This window comes from Aplysia californica, unplaced genomic scaffold (genome assembly GCF_000002075.1).
Source record: "Aplysia californica isolate F4 #8 unplaced genomic scaffold, AplCal3.0 scaffold00015, whole genome shotgun sequence".
Lineage (NCBI taxonomy): Eukaryota > Metazoa > Mollusca > Gastropoda > Aplysiida > Aplysiidae > Aplysia > Aplysia californica.
Window position 1 is genome coordinate 2,832,284 of NW_004797285.1, and position 26,462 is coordinate 2,858,745.

The following is a 26,462-nucleotide window of genomic DNA, read 5'->3' on the forward strand; positions in this document are numbered from 1 at the left end:
GAGTAACAGACACAAAAGAGGAGGGAAGATAAGAACGACAAACGTTTGATAGGAAAAAAGGAGCAAACCACCCGCTTGTATTGTTTGAGTGCAAAAAAAATGTTGAAAGCAGCCATTTAGACCTCACAACAGAGCAAAAGAAAGAAAAATGTATCTAACAGAAAGATAGAAACGTTCAAGGTTACAGTGGTGTCTTCAAAACATCCAACCATGCAATGAAATGTAAAACAAAAGATAAAAGGAATAAAATAAACTATCACATTAAAAAACAGAAGGCTAAAAAAAACCAAAACCATGTATTTCACTGGTTGAAATCTCTTCACCGGTTGAATTTTTATGTATTTTCAAAGTTCCTTAGCATTTGTCGAAGTTTCAACTCCATTACTGCACCCTTCATTTCATCATACGTACTTTAAAAATTCACACACGCACTCTTTTTTGGGTCAATTTCCACCGCTCAAAAACTAATAGAAAGAAGAACAACTCCACTTTCGCTTTTTCGTTTCAGTATCAGTAAATTCTAATTGGACATTTTTCCTCGACCTTGCAGAGATGCATACCACGGCAGTGTCACGTGTTAGGCGATTGAAACACCACCTCAAGTGTGAATTGATAGACTTTGCGCAACTCCTGTCTAGGTGCTTTACATTTCAGAAAGAGACAAATATATTGGCACCACGAGACAAATTTGAAGTCTGGAAAAAATAAAACACGAAGCTAAATAACAAAAGTATGACCTTGAAGACCTATCATTCAATTTCTGCTGGACAGTTCTGTTAAAGAAAATCCCCACAGTGCTGAAAGACACATCATTTAACACTAACAAGTCACAGAGTTTTGTATCAAAATAATTGTGACGCAGTGTGGTGGAATCAGGCTCTCGTCAATTTTTGGGCATGTAGAGTTATTGGTATCATCTTAAAGCTTGTTCACTTGTCTTTATTTGGATGAAAAAAATATCCCTCTATCTTGAATATAAGTCGAGATATTTGCGAATGAAGGAGGTGGGGGTCACCTGTTTTCAGAGGTAAAATTAGTGAGAAAATGGCCGCCAAAGATTAGTTATTTCCTTAGCTTAAGAGTCTGTGGTAACTAAAATTTTACATTTTTTGTGCCTTTAATCAACGTTTTTCAGAAAAATTCACACAGAAATTAGTTCTTTAATGGGCATGAAAGGTGTTGAGTCAAAAAACAAAAATTCGATAAAATTCACAGACCTGCGGAAAAATGCAAGTTTCTTCATTTTGATTATTTTGACGAGAGCCTGATTCCACCACGCTGCCTCATGATTTAAATTCATACAGCTAAAACTTGCAAAAGGTGACCTACACAATTAAATACCAAAATGAAAGTTCCCACACGTCTTACTTACCTACACATTGCTTCACGTCACTGACTTTGAAGTTTTCACTTGGAACCCTGGAAAAACAAGAATTGGTTAATTGTCCGTACAATATGGATTTAATTTTTCACTGAAAAAAAGTTGACATTCCTGCAGAGATTTAAAAAAATATGCACTTAATAACATCTGGCCACAAACCTTACTTCATTCAAGCAAAATCCCCCCCCCCCTTTCCCCACCTAAAAAAGCAAACAAACAAACAAACAAACAAACACCCAAAAAAATGTTCTTGTCTCATCTCATAGGACTCTATTTAATAAAGTTCTGAGTTCAAACAAGCTTATATATTAATACACTATGAATGAAATTTCAAGTTCCCTGATACTAACACATCTCAAGTGAATGTGAAACACCATAAGGCCAGTTGTGCATTCACACACACGTCACACACATACATACGCACAACACACACGTCACACACATACACACAACACACTCATCACACACACACACCTACACACATGCACACACACACGTCACACACACACACCTACACACATGCACACACACATGTCACACACACACACGTACACACATGCACACACACACGTCACACACACACACGTACACACATGCACACACACACGTCACACACACACACGTACACACATGCACACACACACGTCACACACACACACGTACACACACGTACACACACGTACACACACACATATATATACACAGAGGGAAAAACTGCTTACCGTAGTCCTAAGCCAGTTTTGTCATAGAACACTATAGGACGAGCCAACCCATTTTTCTGCATCCACTCCATGGTAAATTCTGCGGGAACAACATTTCAAAATCCTTTCCTTCTAGAAATTTTTACGGAGGAAGAGAGAGAGGGGGGATGAGAATGGAAAGAATAGGGAGGGAGGGAGGGAGGGAAGGGAGAGGGAGAGAGAGAGAGAGGGGAGAGAGAGAGAGAGAGAGAGAGAGAGAGAGAGAGAGAGAGAGAGAGAGAGACAGACAGACAGACAGACAGACAGAGACAGACAGACAGAGACAGACAGACAGAGACAGACAGATAGACAGGCAGACAGACAGAGACACATTTACAGCTTAATAGACCTTTAAGAAAATACATTTTAATTCAATATTTAAGGAGATTTTTTTAATGCAATAACTTCTGATCAATGGAATTTTGCAAACAAAAATGTTTTGAATTCTTTTATATTCAAACAAATAAAAAAGAAATTAAATTCCTTTATTAAAAAGGTGCATCAAGGACAGATGACGAAGACAACAATCATAATTTCTTCTAAATGAAATTTTTGTGGTAAAAAAACCCCCACAACATTGGGACTTAGATTTCAAGTCACAGATTACCTCTTGTGACCAGAAGTGCCAGCAACATCACATGGTTTAGAACTAAGGCTCATAAAGGCACTGTTCTGAAACGGGATTGTCACTTTCCAAAATGTCATGATAACCCCAAAATTAGAAAGGGTGTTTTTGTCGCATTATAATATAATACTACACAGTGAGACATCATACATATTATGTGACGCATTGCATCTAAAAGCTTTTTTTCTTTAAGTGTTTTACGATGCTCGCAACTGCATAAGGTCATATGAGTGAGCGGGACACATTACACTTTTTCAGCTGGTAGGATTTTTGCACGGGTGGCGGCAGAAGCCTACTCTTATTGATTTTAGTTCACCGAAGGATCTTTAACGTGCTCAACTTGCACACTGGCCCTCAGAGATTTTTCGCCCTTGTCCGAGAAGGCTAGGTGTAGATCTTTCCTACCAGAAGATCAAGGGTATGGCTGAAAGACAGCAGTAAGAAGGAGCTAAGGAGTAGCAGTAGAAAGGCTGCAGAAAGAGTCAGGAGCCCAGAGAAGGAAGAAAGTAAAGACAAAGCAGACGACAGAATATTGCTATAGAGCGGGAAAGGAGGTGAAAGGAGGTAAAAAAGGAGACAATTTTAGAGTGAAGAATTTAATTTTTTCGATTGCTACCCGGATTCCAACCTGGGACCTTTAAATGAGAGGCCAACACCTTAACCTCTAGGCCACGAGAGCCCCCCCCTCATCATATAGCTATTCTAGAGCCAGTCTCAAAAGAGTTGATAACAACCAGTTTGTCTTTCATAAAGTAAAGGCCTAAACACAAAACAGTACATAATACAACTAAAATCTACCTGGGCCTGTGAGCTCCTGCACCATATCCGCAGTAAACTTGTCACTGAGAAGCTTCTCCTCCACACTGTACATGCGCTTGCCGTCAATGTCATCTTCGTCAATGTCCTGGTCGATATACTTCTTCCTCTCTTTCGCCCTCTGCAGGAAAAGTTCAGAACAAAAACCAAGCGTTTTAACTTTAAGAAGGCTTGAGTAACTCCATGATTCAGGAAAACGACTCAGCACTGCCAGCTTTTTATACTAACTAACCTGATGGGAGAAAATGCAAATATATGATCAATAATTTTGAATAAAATAAAACAACGAAAACTTGTTTTTGTAACACTTGACACTATATATATTCAAAATAGATGGACTTCGGTCTGCTGGGGTAATAATATAGTGTAAGGCGCATAGAGCCTGCTGCTGAGCGGGGATATGCGCTATACAAATATGTTATTTATTATTATTATGGATGAAGTACTTTTAAATTGGTTAATCAAAGGTATAAATCTGTTTAACTCGATTTTCAGAAACTACGATAGCACTTTTATTAAATCTTCCCACACAGGAACAAGAGTATCTTTCAGAAAACCGTCACATTTTAAAGAATGGTGGGCAATGTCACTGATAAATTGACTGGAAAGACAACCTGAAGGTCATTCTTTTTAAATCAATACCAATTTCCCCAAGGTGCTTTCAGCACTTTGCCCCCACGGGCGCCGATCGTGAACGCAAACACAAAGAAATGTAAACAAACCAGTGCATCCAAATCACCCCAGGCTACATTCTTCAACCTCTCTTCTACACCAGTCACCCCAGGCTAGTCTTCTCTGCTATACCAGTCACCCCAGGCTACAGTCTTTTCTGAGTCACCCCAGGCTACAGTCTTCTCTGTTATAATACTAGTCACCCCAGGCTACAGTCTTCTACTTCTCTGCTATACCAGTCACCCCAGGCTACAGTCTTCTACTTCTCTGCTATACCAGTCACCCTACAGTCTTCTCTGCTATAATACCGGTCACCCCAGGCTACAGTCTTCTACTTCTCTGCTATACCAGTCACCCCAGGCTACAGTCTTCTACTTCTCTGCTATACCAGTCATCCCAGGCTAGTCTTCTCTGCTATACATAATACTAGTCACCCCAGGCTACAGTCTTCTACTTCTCTGCTATACCAGTCACCCTAGGCTACAGTCTCCTGTGCTATACCAAGCTAGAGCAAGATCAAATCAGCATGAGCAGCACTTCCCGTGCTTTCCAACAACAATCCTCGATCTTAAAAATGCCTTACAAGTCAAGCAAAAAGTTTGGGGGCAGCTCTTACTCTGGCTAGTACTTTTACTTTGACACTGAAAGAGGCATAAAAAGAGGCGATGAAATACAACACAAAGTTCATCACCAAGTTTGCCTGGTAGGAGACAAATTGCCTGAAAACATCCAGCTTATAAGGGAGAATATTTTCGTGTTGGTTTCAGCATTCATTGATTTTAAAGAGCATGTATGTGCAAGATAAAACTTAACGAAGAAAAAACTTCATTGACGGGCCTCAAGGCAAAAGTTGACTGTGAAAGGAGCATCAAGTGCCTGAGTTGGAAGGACCGGGGAACTGCAGGATGCAGCACTTTGAAAATCTGGCAATCTTCTCAAAGAAACCACCTTGTAACTTTTTTGTTTTTAGCTCGACTAAGACAGGGAAATCCGGGGAGGCTTGATTCATCTTTTTTCTCATCGGTTGCCAAATTTGGGGACATTTGGTTGATATTTAGATGGTTTCGCACTTTCCGAAATGAGTCGGAAAATCACTGTGCCATTCGGCCGGTTTTGGTGTCGCTACCGACCAACCCTCTTCTTCAATAATATCTCGGCTGTAGCTGAAGATAGAAAAAAATTTTCTTCAGAGAATGCTCAATGAAATTTCTCCCGCGTGTATTGATGTATCATGATACATGGGGCTGATGCAAAGAACTACTATAAATAAGCATGTTCTCCGGGTTACCCCTGGCTCGGGTGAGTCAACCGCGTTTTCGCACTGCCGGGGAGGGGCGTATGGTACTGAGTAATGGGGGTGTTCCGAGGCGAGTTTATCTCACCTCTGAACTCACCTCTGGGTGTTTGTGTGTCAACGGAAAAAAAGTTTTTTTTATTGTAGTATGGCATGTCCGAATTGAATTATATTTCATGGTTGGCATAGTCTAAAGCCATCAAAGAAAGTTTTGCCAATATTTAGTCACGCTGCCAACATTCTAAAAGATCCCAAGTTGTGACACGATGCTAAATTATAAAATAAAAACAAAATAAAACTACAAAATGGTTAGAAATCTGATAGCAGAAATGATTTATCTACCTCGAAAAACACATTGAGGAGCCAAGTTTCTTTCAAACACTCCAATTAATTAGAGAGAAAATGTCGTCGATTTCCTACAGAGTCTATCTGCTGTTATGTGGTTCACTTTTTTAGGAGTATTTCCCGATCACCAATTCTGTATATATCTGCCCTACACTTCGTTTTCATTAATAAAATTAGACTAGATCTAGATTAGTAGACAAGCCTCATATCTCACACAATCTTATGTTATTAGATTATATTTTAATTTTTAGATTAGATCTAGAATCTAGATCTAGATTCTAGATCTAGATATCTAGATCTAGAAAATCTAGATCTAGAATCTAGATTTAGATTATATCTCTTTTTAACTCTCTATGTTAAACTTTTTCAGCAGTAGGAAAATGCATCATGAAAATAACAATTTATCTTAACAACTGTGAGTAATGAAAACTGAGAAAAGAACCTCAGTTCGTGTAGATAAACAGGATTTGGTTTGGAGTATAGAAATCTAGTATAGCGGTCAGTGTCTACGTGCAATTTCGCACGCTCTTTCGCTCTGCTAAAAGAAACAAAGATCAAAGAAGAAGACTACAGACTACAGCTCAGTAGACACCCTGCAGACCTTGTCCTCAGCCTCTTGCTTTCTGCTAGAACTTTAAAATGGACTAGAGATTCAATTACTAAACAATACTGCTGTGCATATCCCTTGGTTAATGCAATTTAAATATTCATACCAATTTCCTTCCACCCTCCGAGTCGTCTGCCATTGTTTCGGTGGACACTGACATCAACTATGCACTCGGTGAGGACCGCAACACAAACAATGAATTTTCTTTTCACCCATTTGTACACACAGAGCTCTAGTGCAGAAGCACGCATGCGCAAATCGATCAAATATGACTATTTGGGTCTCTTTTAGCCTAAGTTCTTTTTTACTTTTTGCAATCGAATAAATAGCATTTGATAAAAAGCAGGTATTTTCCAGGGGTTTTTGTTATTATCTTTTAAATAAAAGTGAATTTGTACTCAAAGAGGTATCAAGAGATTGTCCTTAAAAACTTAGAGATGACCTATTGAAAAGATTAGGAACCCGGAACCCTCAACAAACCTGGCCATATGCGGAAGCCATAGTCAGCGGAAGTCAGGTTGTGAAAATTTTGTTTTCATTAGTGACTTCCGCGACAATGACTCGAAGCCTGAAAGCCCTTTCATTTTCTTAGGTTTAACTTTCTCCTCCAATGCCAGCAAACCAGTCCAGTGCTGGATCTTATCAGGAGTGGTTGCTCAATTCCTACGTGGAACAAATGTCTCAAACCCATACAAACACAGCTTTGTCTTGGCGTAGACTTTATCTAAGCCGGGCAAAGCTGAAAGCCAGTAGTCGAACCTCTGCCTTGCTGTCAGGATTTGCCATGGTAGGCCTCTTTCTTTTGCCTAGTCAATGATAGCCTAGTGATTCGGGACACCAAAAACGATTTTTTATGCTGCTCTGCCCTCGTGTGCCATGTGCACCAACCCATTGTAATAAACTTGCATTCTTAGTGTGGTGTAGATGCACTGTTAGCAGACCACCACCTTTTCCAGGTGTCTGCTGGGTAAGCCTACTAGATCTAGATCTAGATCTAGAATCTAGAATCTAGATCTAGTACTAGGCTACTAGCCTAACCAGTAGCCTAACTAGGTCTAGTTAACTACACTACTGGTGTGGATAGATTAAGTATAGGCTTAGCCCTTTGACTTTGAGCCCTGACTTCCTGATGCTACCATCTCCCTCTGCCTGAGCTCCTGAGCGATATTACTAACATTCATGTAATCACCTAATCTCATTATATCCCACTCATACTCATGACTCATGGTAGTCCTCGTTATCGACGTTATTACCGGGAGGACTGCCGTAACGAGCAACCACTATGAGACAGAGCAGAATTGAGGGCTTGGGGTAGGGTTAGGGTTAGGTCTAGGCCTCTTCTTTATTGTGTTTGATGGGGTGGTCGCTCTTTACGGAAGGCCTTCCTTATTGCCAGCTAAGAACTAGATTTCTAATAAACAGTTAACGTCCTGTGTAGTATACCTCATTAAACATGGTTTGCCGCATACGTTTTGTCCCTGGCGGGCCGGTTTGGGGATAGGGTCTAGCTCACCGCTGTACTGGTGACTGGCCATACGGGTAGTTAAATTTTACACTCCACCAGAGGGCTCAAAGAGTTAAAGCTTCAACTAAGGATTACTACCTAGACCTAGCGGCAGTGGAGAACCTCTGGGTCCGTTTTGGCATGCATTATATTGCAATGACCCACCAGTTCTTACTGTCGCTAGGTGCCTTTAGTACACTCTCTGTCATAGGCCTGCTTAGACATGTAAGTTTATATTTGCTTTTTGGCCCATGTTGTGTTCTTTGTCTACCCTTAGACCCCTGTTGCAATCTACATCTTGCCTTCCTTCTTCATGTTTAACAGTTGCCTAAAAATAACATTTGTCTTATTAAACTGCATTTATCATCTTTTTAAGTTAACCTTTAAGATTTCATATATATGTATATTTTTGTCTGTTTTTCAGGTGGCGATGGTTGAAATTTCTATTGATAAAGACGACGAGGACAAATCAGTAATCCCTGAACCTCTTCTCATCTTGTTTGGAGTGACCACCACTCTCCTAGTCACGGTCCACCTGGTAGCGTTGATGATCAGTACGTGCATCCTGCCCAACATAGAAGCGGTCAGTAATGTGCACAGCGTACAAGCCGTCAGCGAGTCTCCTCACGACCAGATGCGGGTCTGCGTCGAGATAGCCTGGGTCTTCTCCACTGGACTAGGCATCTTGCTGTTTCTCGCCGAGATTGCCATCTTGTGTTGGGTCAAGTTTTACAGGCTGAGCACAAACGCTGCCATAGCATCCACTGTCATCGTCATTCCTGCTGGAATTTTGTTCATTGTGTTTTCTTTGATGTTCTACAAGAAGCTTATGGCTCATAAGTACCAAAGACACTCGGAGGGATTAAAGGAACTGGATGAGATGGCGCGAGAGTTGAACAGCACAGGGGATGGAAACAATATTGTGTGATGAGGAAGAGCTGGTTCAGTGGTGTGGTGACTTTGTGTGAGGAAGTCTGCTCAGTCAGGCTTCTTCTATTTCTGACATAAATTTTATATATATATACTCTCACCAAATTATCTCTATAAAACTGCACATATGTTTGAGAATTTTGTCGAGAGGAAATGATACTGAGTGTCTTTCTTACACGGAAGTTACTTTTATTGAAGTATCAAACGATAATTGATTCAGTTTGTGTTCATACTTTGAGAAGATATTGGCAATCATTAATCGTTGCTTAATTTAGCATATTTTTTTTTCTTATTGAAGCATGAAGAAACAATTGCTGAGCTCAAGCTTTTCTTTTTCCAGTAGGTTTCTTATTCAGCGCCCTCATTACCTGTGCAATTGTAATGGCAATATTCATCTCAAACTCTCTGGCAATGGAAGTTTTTCTCTGTGCATCATCTGCCCTGCTAGTGTGTGACTGGGAGATGGTAAGAAAGAACAACTGGTACTCTCTTTTAGCTTTCAGATGAAAAAGGTTCCTCTTGTGCATAACGTGCCTTGTGCCTTTTAGAATATATATACCAAGTAATAATAATTTTCGGTGATAAGCAAAATAGACCAGCTCAGATTTCCAAAGGGCGTATGACATAGTGTAGATGGTGTAAATTTCTCTGTCTTCTACCATTGATAGTTATAAATTTAGTTATGGCAAAAATAGTTTTTCACATAGTGTAGATCAGGATTGATTGCATTAATTTAGGGCATACCCTGCTCAAAAACTGGCTTTATGCTTTCTATGATCGATACAGTTTAGAAGTAGGGTGCAATCTGTGTATCAAGTGCTATCTGTGTATCAATTTTGTCAAAAGATAGAGAGAGAAGCCTGACACTCCCAGGGCTTGCCATTAGCTTGAGTCGTTCCATTGACTCTGCAGCGAACTTATATATATATATAATATATATGTGGTGACTACCTGATCTGATGCTACAAAATGATATCAAGTGTAATCCTGCCTTGTATGAGATTTGAAAGGAATTTGTCAATTTTTTATTGTTAATTTTGATTCGACATCGTACCTCTCTGTACTGCAGTAAGCTGATAAAACACCTTTTTGTTTTTCATTTTGGTGCAAAAATTGTTTATATATTTGCTAAATCGAAAGCCTGGTCAGTTACCCTTCTTTTGTGGAAAAAATCAAAGTGAAACTGCTACCAATTTTAGAGTAAATTAGAATTCAATTTTCTAAATCACGCTTTTTTTTAAATGGTTACGCGGACAAAAAAAAAACCCATCTTTTTCTCGAAGCTGCCACGAGGAAAAAAAGCCGTTTTGTCTGCTTACGGCAGTGTAGTGTGTTACCAACAAAAGAAAAAATACTCAAAGAGAAATTTAAGCTTTCACATCCCATCAAATAATACTTTGAGACTGAATCAGGCTGGTTGCTGTGGGTTTCCTTTTTTTTTCTTTTTATTATTTAATTTTTTTTTCTTATTTTGTGGGGTTGGGGGGGGGGGGGGTGCACCTCTACAAAAGATTTATTTTGCTTTTCCAGGGAAACTTACTCTACGAATGCCATCAATAAGTGATTTAGTTAAAAGTGCCATTTCATTTGGTGCACACTTTTCTTTTCTTTTCATGCCTTTGTGGAAGCTGAATTTTATTTCGTTACAAAAATGTACTCTCTGTATTACCTGGCTTTGCATGTTGTGTTCTGAGGATATGGTTAACTTATTTTTATCTTTGATTGACAAAATAGCTTGAAGAGTGTCTTGACAGATGTCTCTACTGAGAATGATGAATACAGACATTTCCATATGAGGCAGCGTGGTGAAATCAGGCTCTCACCAAAATAATGAAATTGAACAAAGAGGCGATTTTCTGTCGGTTTGGCAATTTTTATCAAATTTTGGGGGGTTTTCGGCTTAACATCTTTTATGTTTATTTGAAAACACATTTCTATGTGGATTTTACTGAAGAACGTTAAGTGCCCAAAAAATATAAATTTTTGGTTTCCAAGGGCTTTCCAGCTATGGAATTCATTAAACTTTGTTAGCCATTTTCTCTCTATTTTTACCTGTGAAACTAGATGACCCCCAGCTCCTTCAATCAAAGATATCTCGACTTCTATTAAAGATAGATTGTTCATTTTTTTCACTGAGAGCAAGAAAAATGAACAAGCTTTAAGATGATACCACAGTAACTCCATATGCCCAAAAATTGACAAGCGCCTGATTCCACCGCTTCATGACTCATATATTTTTTCTGTAAGCAAGATTTGGTTAAATTACAAAACTGTACTAGATCTAGATGTATATATGTATGCTACATGGCTTTGTGTGATGTTTTGTTAGGGTACGGGTAACTTATTTTTTTATTTTAAAATTGGTGTCTTCATGGCCTGTGCTGAGTGTATGTTTGAATGCACACATATATTCTGAATTCATCAGTATTCATCATGTTATGGTATATATGTTAAAGAAAAAAGAGAAATATAAGAATGACAAAAGAACCCTTTTAATTTACAAAACTGCAGAAATCTGTGTATGCATTCAAATGTACAAAGCACGCAATGTTATAAAACATAGTACAAAATTATAATCAGAAAATGCTAATGATTTAATGTTGCTGCTAGCTGCAGGTGGTGATTTTGTTCTGGCCTGGGGTTATTAAAATAATTATTGTTTCTCAAGGATGCAATCTAGTGACCATTCATCTAAAAATTGTTGGCATTATTTTACATTCTTTATGTATTTGCAGTTACAGACCCCTCTACTTCTGGGGCATATAGTGACAATGCATTAATTATATTATATATATATATAGATATAGATATATATTTATATATATATATAGATATATGTTTTTGTGTGTATGTGTGTGTGTGTGTCTGTCCCCGGGGTTTTATATATATATGCACCCCGCATAATTTAGCAAAATTTGATCATTTTTGGCATAATTTCTGATTATTTTTCTTTTTAATTTTTAGTTAAAATTAACAGAATCGCATTTATAATTTTATATTTTTTGGGCTCAAGTTTCCATGATTTCATACATTTTTGTGCATAAAACTGCGGGGACAAGTGTGTGTGTGCGTGTGTGTGTATGTGTTTGTTGTGTATATGTCTCTATATATTGTTGCTGTCACTAGAGAAAAGAGTATCTCTACTATTTTTGCTCACCCAGCAAAGCGAAGGAAATCGTCATCATTGTCTTTCTCACCCTGAACCAGGGTTTAAGATAAGATAATACTTTATTATCCCAGAGGGAAATTTTTGTTGGCTGTACAGGACCGTAAATACACATGCAGGTATACACATAAAAGTGTAAATTATATATTACTCTCATTAAATTTCAATATGAAAAGAGACGAAAAGCTTTTTAAGCCACCAACTAACTATTTCCATTTTTCCCGTAGATGCCAGGTTAGTTTCTCGATGTAATTCCAGGTCTTCCTCTGTCTTGTATATCACTCTCTGTCACTGGGTGGTTGGCGGGTGCTCTGGTGTGGTTTGCTTCTTCTTTCCTATCAAACATCTATCATCCTTATCTCCCCTTCTTCTTTTTTATGTTTTTTACTCTCTTGTAACACCTCTAATCTTTTGGCGCTCATATGACCTTATGCAGTTACTAGTTGCGAGCGCCGTAGAACTTCTACTACTAAAACTAAAACTCTCTGTCACTCCTCTCCAGTCTCCGCATGGCATTCCCCTTGATCTCGTACCCTGTGGATTTCAGTCCAACATGTTTTTTGGTTATGCAGTGCCTGGTTTCTTTAGGAAATGTCCCGTCCATTGCCACCACCTTCCGGTTGCGACTGCCATCTCTGACTGTACTCTGCTTCGTTCTCCTTAACACTTCCTCGTTTGGGACCCTGTTTGTCCATCTAATTCTGAGTAACTTTACTCCAACGCTGTGGGTGGTTGGCAGGTGCTCTGGTGAGGTTTGCTTCTTCTTTCCTATCAAACATCTATCATCTTTATCTCCCCTCTTTTCTTGTGTTTGTTGCTCTCTTGTAACACCTCCAATCTTCCGCACTCATTTGACCCTAATATTTATTGTGTTGCAAGTGAGTGCCGTAAAACTTACTAAAACTTAACTACTCCGACACTTGTTAAACATAACCTGGACTCGTTTTAATGCAAGTCTGAAATGCGTTCCATGCTTCAAATCGGTACAGCAAAACTGACTTCACATTTACGTTGATGACCCACACAGTGAAGCAAATAGAGGCGCCGGTACTCTTGTATTTTCCTGTGACAGCAACAATAATTCTGTGTGACCCAGAAATACTTACTTGCCAAAGAAAACCCGTTCTTGGCATGAGACTGTTATAATGTCCATGCCATCGTTATTATGACATGTAGACAAACTATTTCAGTTTCTTAATCTTATCTATATTATCATTCACATTTGGAGACCACAAAGAAATTATGAATGTATAATTTATCTGTGTTGCAACATGGCAGAATGAGTGACATATTGCACTGTTACTATTTATAGAGTTGTGCTGATAAAATGAGTTACTTTTTGCAATCCACAAATGGATATATTGGCCAAAAATCGACATAAAGGTCAAATTGGTAGATTTTCTATTGATGCCATATTCTTGAACTATAACCTGTCTTTTATCATGTCACACTCACACTTATGGATTTTGAAACTTCACCTAAAAGCGTGATGTATCTATTTCCTTATGGCTTGAATCCGAGAAGTGACTCATTTTGTCAGCACGCTTGACATATAACTCTATGAGCATCAAATTAAAGATCTGATGGAGCCCCACAAGTGGGCAGAACACAGTAGCAGTCTTTCTGCCATAGATCTCATCTTAAGTCAGTTATTGTCATTGGAAGTTGAGGAGTCAGAAAAACTCAGTAATGAGAAAACCAAGATTTGACCCCCTATTTGTGAGGCAGCGTGGTGGAATCATGCTCTCGTCAAAATAATGAAATTGAAGGAAACAGCAGTTTTCTCCCTTAGCAATTTTTGTCAAGTTTGTATTTTTTGGCGCAACACCTTTTATGTCCATTTACAAATACATTCCTTTGAGCATGTCACCAAAAACATTGATTAAAGGCACAAAAATATAAATTTACAGTTTCCATGGACTCCCAGCTTTGGAATTTACCAACCTTTGGCGGCCATTTTCTCGCTAATTTTACCTCTTAAATCAGGTGACCCCCACCTCCTTCAATCCCAAAAATCTCCACTTCTATTGAAGATGGATTTGTCATTTTTTCATTGAAAGCAAGACAAATGAAAAAGCTTTTAAGATGATACCAATAACTCAATATGCCCAAAAATTGACGAGAGCCTGATTCACCACGCTGCCTCACATTTGTAAACAGCTGAGTGGAGCAAGTAACCCTCTTTGTCATGTCACTATTCTCATCTTTTTTTGTCAACTAATTTGTAGATCATGATTTTCATTTTGTCAGACTTGGATCTTGATGTGTGAATTTAGATCCTAGGAAAAAAAATCAAGTGACCAATTTTTTCCCTTAATCATTATCTTATCATTATGTTTTTCTGTGATTCAAGATTGACCTGACTTAGATTCTTGAGGAAGTTGAGGACCAGACAAGAAAGAATGTATGTGTTACGAAACACTTACACTGTATTACCTGTCCTGGGCAACGTCATTGCACACCGGACAGGTCCATAAGGGCTCAGTTCCCCCCAGCACTAAAGCCCGCAAGGTATCCATACTGATGGTTCCAGTGGCTGTCTGATTATGGTGACGTCTTTCCTTTCCAGATAATCGTTCCTTTCTTCCTTCTCCCCTCTCTATCCCCATTTCCCGCATCCTAATGATTGCGTGGTGTTTTGCTATCCCCCTGTCTTTCTCATCCCGCTACGTTTCCCCCTAGGTCTTCAACACTTCTCCTTTGTCAAATTTCACCTCACAATCAACCACAGCACTGCCTGCCAGCCTATCAGCCTCCTCATTGCCTTTCACTCCAGAGTGCCCAGGACAGAATATCCACTTGAATTACGAAAACGAAAGATGCTATAATTGAATTTTTTTTTTTTTAGATTTGTTGCGGTTTGCGACACACCTTTATGTGGACAGTCAAATTATTGTATGATGCTCAACTTGTTGGACGATTCTGCATTTTGACATTCGTTTATGAAGTAACTGGTTTTAACCCTATCAGTACGTCGTGTTTTACTATCGTATCCATACGGCTTGGGGAACTCTGTGCCACCACTTTCCAAATAGGAAATTTACTCGTTAATCTTATCTATCTGTACGCTTTACATAGCAGTCTGTCAAAATGATTTTTTGAGAAATTATGATAAAAGTTTCAAAGAGATCTTCATACTAGAAGTATCCTAAAATGTGAAGAATACAACCCGGGGGTACAAAATGATCCCAGGGCGTACGAATAGGGTTAAAGATTGTATGTTCACATAATATGTTATCATTGTTTATTTCCGTCTCAAATATGTATTTTATTATGCTTTATAAAAGTATGCTGAGGAGATCTGTTTTTGGCACAAATATATATATATGGAACTGTGCCACTGTTACTAAGCTTTCCTCCTAGTCTTTGGCTCGTCCCAATCTTCGTGTCACTCTATAAATAAATCACTTTGTGTGAGCCTGATTTTGCTCCCCTGGCACTGTTGTTTTACCAACATTGGTGACGTAGAGGTTTAACTCTTTGTAATTGTATGCAGAAGTAAATTGTATGCACAGGTAAATTTCTGAGTTGGGAAGCCCGCCCCTCAACCCCCCCCCCCCCCCCACTACATTTTCCCTCATCCTGCTTGTTCTTTCCTCGATATGTAAAGGTACCAAGTGGGTGGTTGGCGGGTGCTCTGGTGTGGTTTGCTGTTCTTCTTTCCCATCAAACATCTATCGTCCTTATCTCCCCTTCTTCTTTTTTATGTTTGTTACTCTCTTGTAACACCTCTAATCTTCTGGCGCTCATATGACCTTATGCAGTTACGAGCGCCGTTAAACTTCTACTAAAACTAAAAAGATACCAAGCCATGTTCTTGTGTTCTTCCGTCTGCCTGTTTGTGTCATGTTGAGGAATGTTCAGCAAATTGTCCAGATTTTCTAAACCAATGTTATGAAAACTAACTCCCTTAAAACTACTTAATTAAGATAAGGTAAGATAAGGTACGTCTTTATTGTCCACATCCCGACACATTGGTTTGATGTCTCTACACGTATACTCACAAACACACGCGTGCGGGCGCGCACGTACACACACTCACACACATACACACGCACACATACACACACACATAAACATGCACACATACGCATGCACATATGTACACCCACATACACACACACTCTCTCACACATCCTCTCCTCCACACGCATCTGTGCACATAACCATAATAATACAATAGTATGATTGGACTCACAAACAGGTTCACAGTCACATACATTATAAATGAACTGTAATTGTGAACATTAATAGTGTTAAGCCAGATACATACTCAGTATTCTGATTGTAACTCGTTGGTATTCTGATATTGCATGCTTTAAAGGTCACAGGAATACTTATATCGAGATGATTAAGATGGTTGAAGTTTAATGGATGATGGTAAGAATTGCCTTCTGTATCTTTCTTTGTTAAAGATCAGAAGCCTAGGTCTTTTACTTCTGATTGATATTTTTATTTGAGGGAACAAGGGATGTTATTTGTCCAAAAAGATGGAATTATTTTTTCTAGTACAAGCAATAATGTATAATTCATTGAAGTAGGGGAATTTAGATGTTGAAATTTTGCATGCTTTCCGTATTAATTGATTCAATTTTTGTATATCTCGTTGTCTTGTGTTCCCGGCCCAATCTGTCATACAGAAATTTATCATCATACTTTCTATTGTTGAATGATAGAATATAGACATCAATGATTTATCAACTTCAAAATACGTGAGCTTCCTCAGAAAAAAATAGTCTTTTTTCACTTTTTTATGCAGGAGAGCTTTATTTAAAAAAATAGCCCAAAATGCGCAGGTATTACCCAGCGTCATGAGTTTGTATTTGGTACAGTTAAACAAATTCCATGTGATAGTCTTTGCTTCTTTTTTTTTTTAAGTTGTTATATTTTGGTACACGTATCTTTGCACAGAATACTCTGCACTTGTCGCTTTGGGATGTTCATTACATATATATGAACAGTTTCGCTATAAAACATGACATAATATATCCATTTTTACTTTTCTGAAAAAATGGAAGATTTCTGTTCTTCACCCATTTACTAAATAATCTTGAGCAACTTTGTTAAAGAGTAAACATGATGTAACGCTTAGTTGATTTTTGCCAACTGATGAAATCTTTGGTAGCTTCTTATCCTTTCAATTGATGAGATCTAATCATAATTAAAATAATAAATAGCATTTGTATAGCGCATATCCCCGCTCAACAGCAGGCTCTATGCGCTTTACACTATTTCAACACACGTTTTTGACAAAACGTAACATATTTTTGAAGAAGGGAAAGAATCGGCAACAAACTTTTGTTGACTACAAACCAAGTCGCTTGACTCCAGAAAAGAAGTTGATTGGTGCGCAGAGGATAGCGTAGGAGGATCTAACTTTCTGCAGTTCTTTAACCCTATCCGTAGGTCGTGTCTTACTAACATATCCATACGGCGTGGGGAACTCTGTGCCACCACTTAACCCTATCCGTACGTCGTGCTTTACTATCATATCCGTACGACGTGGGGAACTCTGTGCCACCACTTTCCAACTTAAAGAGGAAATTTATACGTCAATCCGATCCGTACGCTTTTCATAGCTGTCTGTCAAAATGATTTTTTGAGAAATACTGAACGTTTCAAAGAGATCTTCGTAATAGAAGTATTTTAAAATGTGAAGAATACAACCCCAGGGGTACAAAATGACCGCAGGACGTACGGATAGGGTTAAAAAGGAAACATTGCTTTTTGTGGAAAAAAAAATGTTGCCTCATAATTGTAGATATGATGCTATTTGTGTCGGCCAAACTTGGAAAGTGACATTTATCACATTTTGTCATGAAACTTTTCATGTGTATTTGAAGGTGGGGAATGGGGACGGAGGGGGGGGGAGGGGAGTTGTTTTGCTGTTGGGAAAGGGGATCATATTATGTCCTTTTGGCACTCTTTTCATGTTCCCAAAGTTTATAATAAAAATGTGAGGCAGCGTGGTGGAATCAGGCTCTAGTCAATTCTTGGGCATGTAGAGTTATTAGTATCATCTTAAGGGCTTGTTCACTTGTCTTTAATTGGATGAAGAAAGTATTCATTTATCTTGAATACAAGTTGAGATATTTACGAAAGAAGGAGGTGGGGGTCACCTGTTTTCAGAAGTAAAATTAGTGAAAAAATGGCCCCTAAAGGTTAGTTATTTCCTTAGCTTAAGAGTCTGTGGTAATTAAAAATTTACATTTTCTGTGTCTTTAATCAACGTTTTTCAGAAAAATCCACACAGAAATAAGTTCTTTAATGGGCATGAAAAGTGTTGAGCCAAAAAACAAACAAAAAAATAATAAAAATTCACAAACCTGCGGAAAAATGCAAGTTTCTTCATTTTTATTATTTTGACGAGAGCCTGATTCCACCACGCTGCCTCACAAATATTGGATTGCATGTGCACTGATTTGTGGATCAATTTTGATTTGCTTGTTGAGACTTTTGTTAATTTGGGGTGATTTTTCCTCCCCCCCAACATCTGAGAATATCATGAGAATGATCTGTCTGGTTGAGGAGATTGGATGATGCACGAACCCATTGTATTTTGTTCACCAGTCATTGGGCTGTAGTGTATTCTTACACGATGCCTCTATGCCGAATTACCATGAAGATTGGGAATAAAATCATGAATTTTACTCCAGCTAGTTCGAGTTCTGTGTTTATATTATATGTCCTCACACACACATACACACACACACACACACACACACACACACACACACACACACACACACACACAATATGTCTATATATATCACGACGTGGTGAAATCCGAGTTTTTCAGTAAAATTTACATGGAAAGTGTTTTCATATGAACATAATACGTGTTCAGCCAAGAAACAAAATTTCGAGAAAAATTGCCAAACTGGTGGGAAAATGCCTTTTTTCTTCTTTTTCATTATTTTGACGAGCGCCTGATTTCACCAGGATGCCTCACACATATGTGAAGTTTGCTGACAAAATGAGTTACTTCTCGGATTCAAGCCTTATGGAAGTAGAAACACCATGCTTATAAGCGAAGTTTTACAATTTATAAGTAGGAAATAATAAGAGGCATGTTCTACATAAAAGTAGAGCATCAATAAAAGAACTACTAATTTGACCTCGGTGTTGATTTTGTGCCAATATCTCCTTCTGTGGACTGCGAGAAGTGACTCATTTTGTCAGCACGCCACACATATGTGTCATGAGGCGGTGGAATCAGGCTCTCGTCAATTTCGGGGCATATGGAGTTATTGGTATCATCTTAAAGCTTGTCCATTTGCCTTGCTTCTGATGAAAACAATATCTATTTATCTTGGATAGAAGTCAAGATATTGGTGATTGAAGGAGGTGGGGTGGCCTGGTTTCAGAGGTAAAATTAGTGAGAAAATGGCCGCAAAGTTGAGTTATTTCCTAAATATGAGAGCCCATCTAAACCAAAAATTTACATCTCTTATACCTTAAATCAACGTTTTTCTGCACAATCCACACAGAAATGTGTTCCCAAAAGGGCGTGAAAGGTGTTGAGCCAAAAAACAAAAATTCTATAAAAATTCCCAAGCCTGCGGGAAAATGCCAGTTTCTACACTTTGGCTATTTTGACGAGTGCCTGATTTCACCACGCTGCCTCACACACACACACACACACACACACACACACACACACACACACAGATAGATATATATATAGATATATGTACATCTATATCTATATATATATATATTTATATATATCCCATGTGGGAACCCCATTGCAGTCACTGTGACTACCACAAGGAGACCGTTGAACATCTTCTCCTTCACTGCTCAAACCTGGCAGTTCTTCGACGCAGGCTCCTACACACACCTACAGACTTACAAAGCCTGCTCTACTCTGGCGTTGACCAGATGACAAGGACATGTGTTTACTTGAGGGAGGCATTGCGCTGCCAAGACCGAAACGCTCGAAGCTAAAGGGGTTTGAAAACAACAACAACATATATAAACTGGTCAACAAAACTTAAGGAACATTTGAGAAAAAGTGTATAACTTCGAAAGCAAACTTCAAAACGCAATGGAATTTGGTACACATTTTAATCAACATGTGTATAGCAAGTACCAAAAAAGAAAATGAAGTTATTCCATTTTAACTTGCTTGAAAAGTTAATCGAGTTTGGTAGGGGTTAAAATCCAAAACCCCAAAAATTGTCAAGCGGTTTCGAAGTTATTTTAACTTCTGACTGCAACAAAAACAAAACAGTTCAGATGATTTCAATAATGAGTATGCCCACCACATTTGTCCTGGCACTCAGTACACCGGCTCCTCATCGAGTTCATGAGGTTGGTGAATACTCTTTGAGGCGTCCCCTGTCACTCTGCCTACAGCATCTGAAACAGTTGCTGCGCGTCTCCTGGAGGGGTGTGGTTGTCTCTGACTCGACGTTGCAGCTCATCCCAGAGGTTTTCTATGGGATTCAAGTCCGGACTGCAGGCCGGCCAGTTCATTCGGTTGATGCCAGCCTGCTGCATGAAGTTTTGGACAAACAACGCTCTATGAGGTCGGGCGTTGTCATCCTGGTACACTGCATGTGGCCCCATCTGCTGCAGAGTAGGTAGTGCTAATGGACGGAGTATCTCATTTCGGTAACGTATTGCAGTGATATTCCCTTGCACTTGGTACAGAGGTGTTCTGTGGTTCAGACTGAAAGCACCCCATACCATCACGGAACCACCTCCAAAAGGCATCACTTCTCTGACGGCTGCATCGAGGAGCCGCTCTCTGGGTCGCCTCCAAACCCTGATACGGCCGTCATTGTGATGCATAGAGAACCGGGACTCGTTGCTGAAGAGAACATTTGCCCACTGTTGACGAGTCCATCTTACTTGGCGTCGCCAAAAGGCAAGACGAGCAGCCCTGTGTGCTGGGGTGAGACGCTGGTGGACTGCTGGTCGACGTGCATTAAGTCCAAACTCATGAAGACGTCTTCGTACTGTCTGACAACTCATGTTAACACGAGTTGCCGCTCTCAGCCGTGTCCGGATGTGATTTTCTGGAGCGGATCTCGACTGCGGAGCCTGTATATGAATGAATCGATCTTCCCTTGCATTAGTGGCTCTTGGTCGACCGGATCTGGGTCGTTCTTGGGCACTACCAGTGGCGTTTGCACGCCGAATCAGCCGTGAAATGACAGAAACGGACGCTCGAAGACGTGTAGCAACTTGTCGGAGTGAAACACCATCTTGTACCTAAGCAATGGCTCGTCCTCTGTTTACATCAGACAATTTCTGTCGAGGAGGCATGTTTATGCTTAGCTCTACAGAAGCAGAATGGTGTATCCACAGTGCAAATGAGCGAGTGCAAGTCACTCACGAGACATGAATCTTGCAATTGGAAACTGATTTTTGAACGTTCATATTTTTTTCTGACTGTAAAAGCTAGAGAATAAAAATCGATAATTGGAAAACATTGGACCTTTTTGCCCCCTCCCCAGCTCATCGCACAGGAGTCACGTGCACTTCAAACCCTGGTGTGTACAATCCCATTAGTCAGAGAGTAACATTTCACCAATATCTAGCCTAGTTTTACGAGTAAAAGTAAAACCGCGAAAGAATGCATGCAAATATATCACTCTTTTTACAGTACGTTCCTTAACTTGTGTTGACTAGTTTATATATATATATATGTATATATTATCATTACTGCACTTGCCTATTGGCAGAACTCTCAGTGTCATGTCAAAATGCAAGAAGCCTTTTATTTTGTTTGGTGGTACATGTACAAGGAAAGAGAAAGAGAGGAAGGCAGAGAAGGAGATGGGAAGACAACATTACAGAGTGGACAGGAAAGACAATGGGTGACAATCTGAGGAGAGCAGAGGACAAACAGAGATGGCGAGAGCTGGTTTTTCCAATGCAGTGGTGCCCAAACGGTTGCCCCAACCACGGGATAGAAGAAGAAGAAGAAGACATGTACTATACCTATCTTATGGTAGAATGAAAATACAGATGCAGTAATCTGTTTTTGTGTTTAAACAAAACAAACCAAAAAATACTATAAATGGCATTATTTCGATTAGACAGAATCCATCCAAACTGTAGATCGTTGTGAGTTTGTATGTGCGTATGTGCATATGTACGTATGTGTGTATCTATATGTGTGTGGTACGTGCGTGCGTGAATATGTGTTTTCACGAGTATGTAACACTATGTGCCTTTAATGTAAATCCATAATATGTATCATGTTAAGCGCATAGAGCATTGCATAAGTGGATATGCGCTATATAAATGCAATCCATTATTATTATTATTATTATTATTATTATTATTATTATTATTATTATTATTATGGCACATCTAAGTTCATGAGTTGTGCCGTCCTGTTTACTTCTGGTGTCATTATGGCACAGTTCAGGCGTATGTCAAAATGTATGTCAAAAGCTCACCATCCCTTCTATAACAATATACGATATATTACACACACACACACATACAATAACAATATACGATATATTACACACACACACATACAATAACAATATACGATATATTACACACACACACACACACACACACACACACACACACACACACACACACACACACATACACACACACAAAATAAACGTGTGTGTGTGTGCGTGTGTGTGTGTGTAATATATCGTATATTGTATGTGTATGTGTGTGTGCGTGTATTGTATGTATTGTGTGTGTGTGTGTGTGTGTGTGTGTGTGTGTGTGTGTGTGTGTGTGTGTGTGTGTGTGTGTGTAACATATTGTATATTGTTCTACATCATACACTATACTAACACCAGTACGCATGTACCCACACGCAAGCACTCGAGCATGCACCTACTGGCTTTCAAACTTACATAATATAATATTATGCACACAATATACTCACACTTTCCAGCGAGGCCATAATTGGGACAGATTTACATTTTGTATAAACCCGTTCTACCTCACCTAATTTCCTTTGTCTGCACTGATTAGCCTTTGCAAATAAGACACCAGTGTTGTGTGACATGGCTCATTTAGTTCGAAATCGACTTTCTGTGGAAGCGGTGGTGGCAATTACGACAGAGTAATCATCAATCAATGGCATCAGCACCGTTGACACTTCTTACCAAAAACATATCTTTATGTTTATTCAAGGAAATCATGGACTCGTTACAGGACAATATTATGATTAACAAAGCAAATGACTCAATTATAGTATATGCACAACAGGTAGTATCGAACGAAAATCTTAGCGTACCGAAGTTCTCCATCATAGTTGATTTTAATTTACGTAGATCTATATTGTAATTGTATTCATAGCGTGTTCAAAACAATCAAGGTATTCAAACTGATTATATAATATAAGTTTCACTCAAGCTTCTGAATTTCTAAATGCGTGTTATTTCATAGTGTTTACAGTCGCATCAGAACAAAGAAAAAAATCTTACTTCATCGTATTTTCTCCGTATGGACTTTTGAAACACCTTTCTTAGGATCAAGTCCGTTGACAGCTGACAAGAAATAGCTTTACCACTGATTAATTTTTTCAACGAACAAGTAGGCGAAGGTACATGTTCGTAAGTCGGAACCAAATAGTCTTTAAAAGAAAGAGCTTTCTTTCCTTTTCTCGGATTTCTCCCAGTGTGTTCTCTCACCTGCTAGTCAGAGGAACAAACTTTGTCGTCATCATCCAGTGCCAGATCTGTGACAAACATCGGCGACAATAGTTCTCCATTCATTCCTTTGCTCGGATGCTCTTAAAAAGCTACTTATCTTGGATCTTTCCCTGTAACCCATTTGTTTAGGTTCCCTAAGAAGGTTACTCTGGGCCTACTCCTGCCTCGTTTGCCTTCAATTTTGCCAGTGAGAATTAGATGTTCAAGACCCTTATGCATATTCAGGTGTCCCAAAAACTGCATTTGTCGTTTCCTGGTTGTTTTTAACAGTGAGTGTCCCACTGTATAGAGGGCAATAATTTCATAAAACACATCTAAAAAATATCCTTCGCTATTTCCTTCAGTCAGTTTAAATGTCCTATTTCTGGGATTTTGTTTCCTTTTACAAATAGAGGAGAGGTGTGTCTTTTGGAATATTCTTTCATTACAACGTAGCCAGCCAATTCCCTAAAAGAAGGGGAGCTTTTTTTAGGCTACGTAGTTTCACATTCTTTTGACATGAGTACAATTGACGGCTCGCTAGGACATAACAGCACACTGGTGCCACCTGTGGCAGCGCCGCCTGGGTTGATCAGTGACGTCATGGCTGCAGTGGTCACTGACCTCATCCTCAATGTGATCATACAGTTCGCTCTTCGCATTTTCTGCGTGGTCAGTAACATCGTCAACATCGTCGTCTTCGTCAGAATTGGCCTAGAGGACGGTATCACGGTCGCTTTTTTTGCACTGTCCATCGCAGACATGATGTTTGTCGGTATTTATTTCGTGGTGCGCATCCTGTCCATGTTTCATCGCGTCCTCGGGCTGAGGCCATACGTCCGCCTCACCTCTCTGGCCTTCCTCATCGCTTGGTACAGCAACGCCTTCTTCGACGTCTCCATACTCATCACCGTTTTCCTCGCTGTTCAGAAATGCGCGTGCGTAGCTATACCATTACTGTTCAAAAATGTCTTCACTAGATTCAGAAGCACTGTCGTCATTGTGGTTATCTATCTGGGCGCGTTCACTTGGTACACGCCCTGGTATGCCACGCAAGGTCTGATAGAAAGATTCAATTCTCGGACAAACACGACCCACCTGGTGTTCAGACCCTCCCCGCACTTCACCATATTGTTCCAACTGTTTCAGTCTGTGAGCAGGACGGTCTTTCCATGGACAGCCCTCTCTCTTGTTGTTCTCTGCGTCATCATCCTCTCTTTCAAGCTCAAACAAGCCACCAGATTCAGACAAACAGTTACAGTTGCTTCCCAAAACACCGCGGAGGGAGACAAGAAGAAGACAGGTTCAACATCCAAGAAAGGGAACAGCAACTCTCGAGAGATCCGCGTCATCAAATCCGTAACGTTAGTCTCCGCCATCTTTGTTGTATGCTACATCCCAGACATAATTGGCTCGTTCCTTAAATTTGCCTACCCGGAGTTTTCGGAGAATGGGAGATACAGAAACACGTACCGACTCGTAGACGAGCTTCACAATATCATGACGGTGCTCAACTCATCTGTTAATATTTTCGTCTACTACAGTTTCAACACCCGTTATCGGGAAAAACTAATGGGCGTATTTATTTTTCTTCGTCGCCGTGCGCAATCTTCTAAAAGACACCCAACTAAATTTAGAAGATAAATCAACGGTCTATGTTTCTGGGAGGTTATCATCCGTTTTAAAATAGCAGTGTGTATTATGCAAATATCACTTTATAACAACTCTCAGGTTTTATGTTGGAACGACAACGTTTATTTTTGAAATGCAAAAATAGTTGAGGTTCTCTCTACATGTACTATTTCATCGGTCAAGTTTAGCCGGACATTCTCAAATCACGTGCAGTCCGAGTGTGTTCATCTCTCATGACTACTATTGATGTGTGGTAATCTTCATTTCAGAATGGCAAAACACTTGCTTGTCCATTGTTATTCAGTAACGAGAATCTACGATGCGCTATTCAGAGTAAAAATAAACGTTATTACGTGTTGTTGAATTCTTCTTGGTTAGTTACTTTTCTCAGTTTTCAGATTTATCATCTTAGACATATCATCCCAGACAGTCTATTCGGGTGTTTGGTGGGTGCTCTGGTGTGGTTTGCTCCTTCTTCACTATCAAACATCTATCGTCTTTATCTCCCCTCCTTCTTTTTTGTGTTTGTTACTCTCTTGTAACACCTGCTCTAATCTTCGGCACTTATAAGTGACCATATTGTGTTTCTAAAGCTAAAAAAAGACAGCCTATCCCTCGATTTATCGAATTTCGAAATATAATCAACTAGCATAGTCTTCCCACTCAAAGTTTATCGTCCCTAGAGTTATCATCTATCCCTAGATGTATCATCCCAAGTGATACTATTTCCAGTCTTCAGATCATCATTCCCTCCTGTCTCCCGTCTTGTCATCTCCACTCTTTTCTTCAGAGGTATCGTCTCCAGTCCTATCACCCCCAGCCTTACTATCCCTAGTGAGTTTGTTTTGGGTTTTTTGTTTGTTTGTTTTTTGGGGGTTTTTTGTTTTTTTTTGGGGGGGGAGTTAGTAGAGTGTTTTACGGCGCTCACAACTGCATAAGGTCATATGAGCGCCATCCCCAGTGTTATCATCGCCAGTCTTATTTTTTATTACCCCCAATCTCATCATCTATCTACAGATGTATAATTCCCAGTCTTATCATCTATCTACAGATTTATAATTCCCAGTCTTATCATCTATCTTCAGATGTATAATTCCCAGTCTTATCATCTATCTTCAGATGT

General features: G+C 39.4%; 2 protein-coding genes across 2 annotated transcripts in view; one reads left to right on the forward strand and one right to left on the reverse strand.

Annotated features, from left to right (window-relative positions):
- LOC101849742 (lysine-specific demethylase 2A) overlaps positions 1 to 6,702 on the reverse strand; it is a 38,966-nt gene extending 32,264 nt beyond the window's left edge. The window contains exons 1-4 of the mRNA XM_005090328.3: positions 6,587 to 6,702; positions 3,545 to 3,683; positions 2,104 to 2,182; positions 1,373 to 1,419 (exon numbers count right to left, since the gene is read on the reverse strand). Of these exons, the coding sequence (XP_005090385.1) occupies positions 1,373 to 1,419; positions 2,104 to 2,182; positions 3,545 to 3,683; positions 6,587 to 6,640 (319 nt within the window). The 5' untranslated portion in view covers positions 6,641 to 6,702. The remainder of the gene's footprint in view (positions 1 to 1,372; positions 1,420 to 2,103; positions 2,183 to 3,544; positions 3,684 to 6,586) is intronic.
- A 131-nt stretch (positions 6,703 to 6,833) lies between these two features.
- On the forward strand, positions 6,834 to 10,631 carry LOC101849512 (protein orai-2). Its single transcript, XM_005090327.3, has 2 exons — positions 6,834 to 7,267; positions 8,409 to 10,631. The coding sequence occupies exons 1-2, from the start codon at positions 7,091 to 7,093 to the stop codon at positions 8,910 to 8,912; spliced, it is 681 nt and encodes a 226-aa protein (XP_005090384.1). The 5' UTR covers positions 6,834 to 7,090; the 3' UTR covers positions 8,913 to 10,631.
- Positions 10,632 to 26,462: the final 15,831 nt, after the last annotated feature.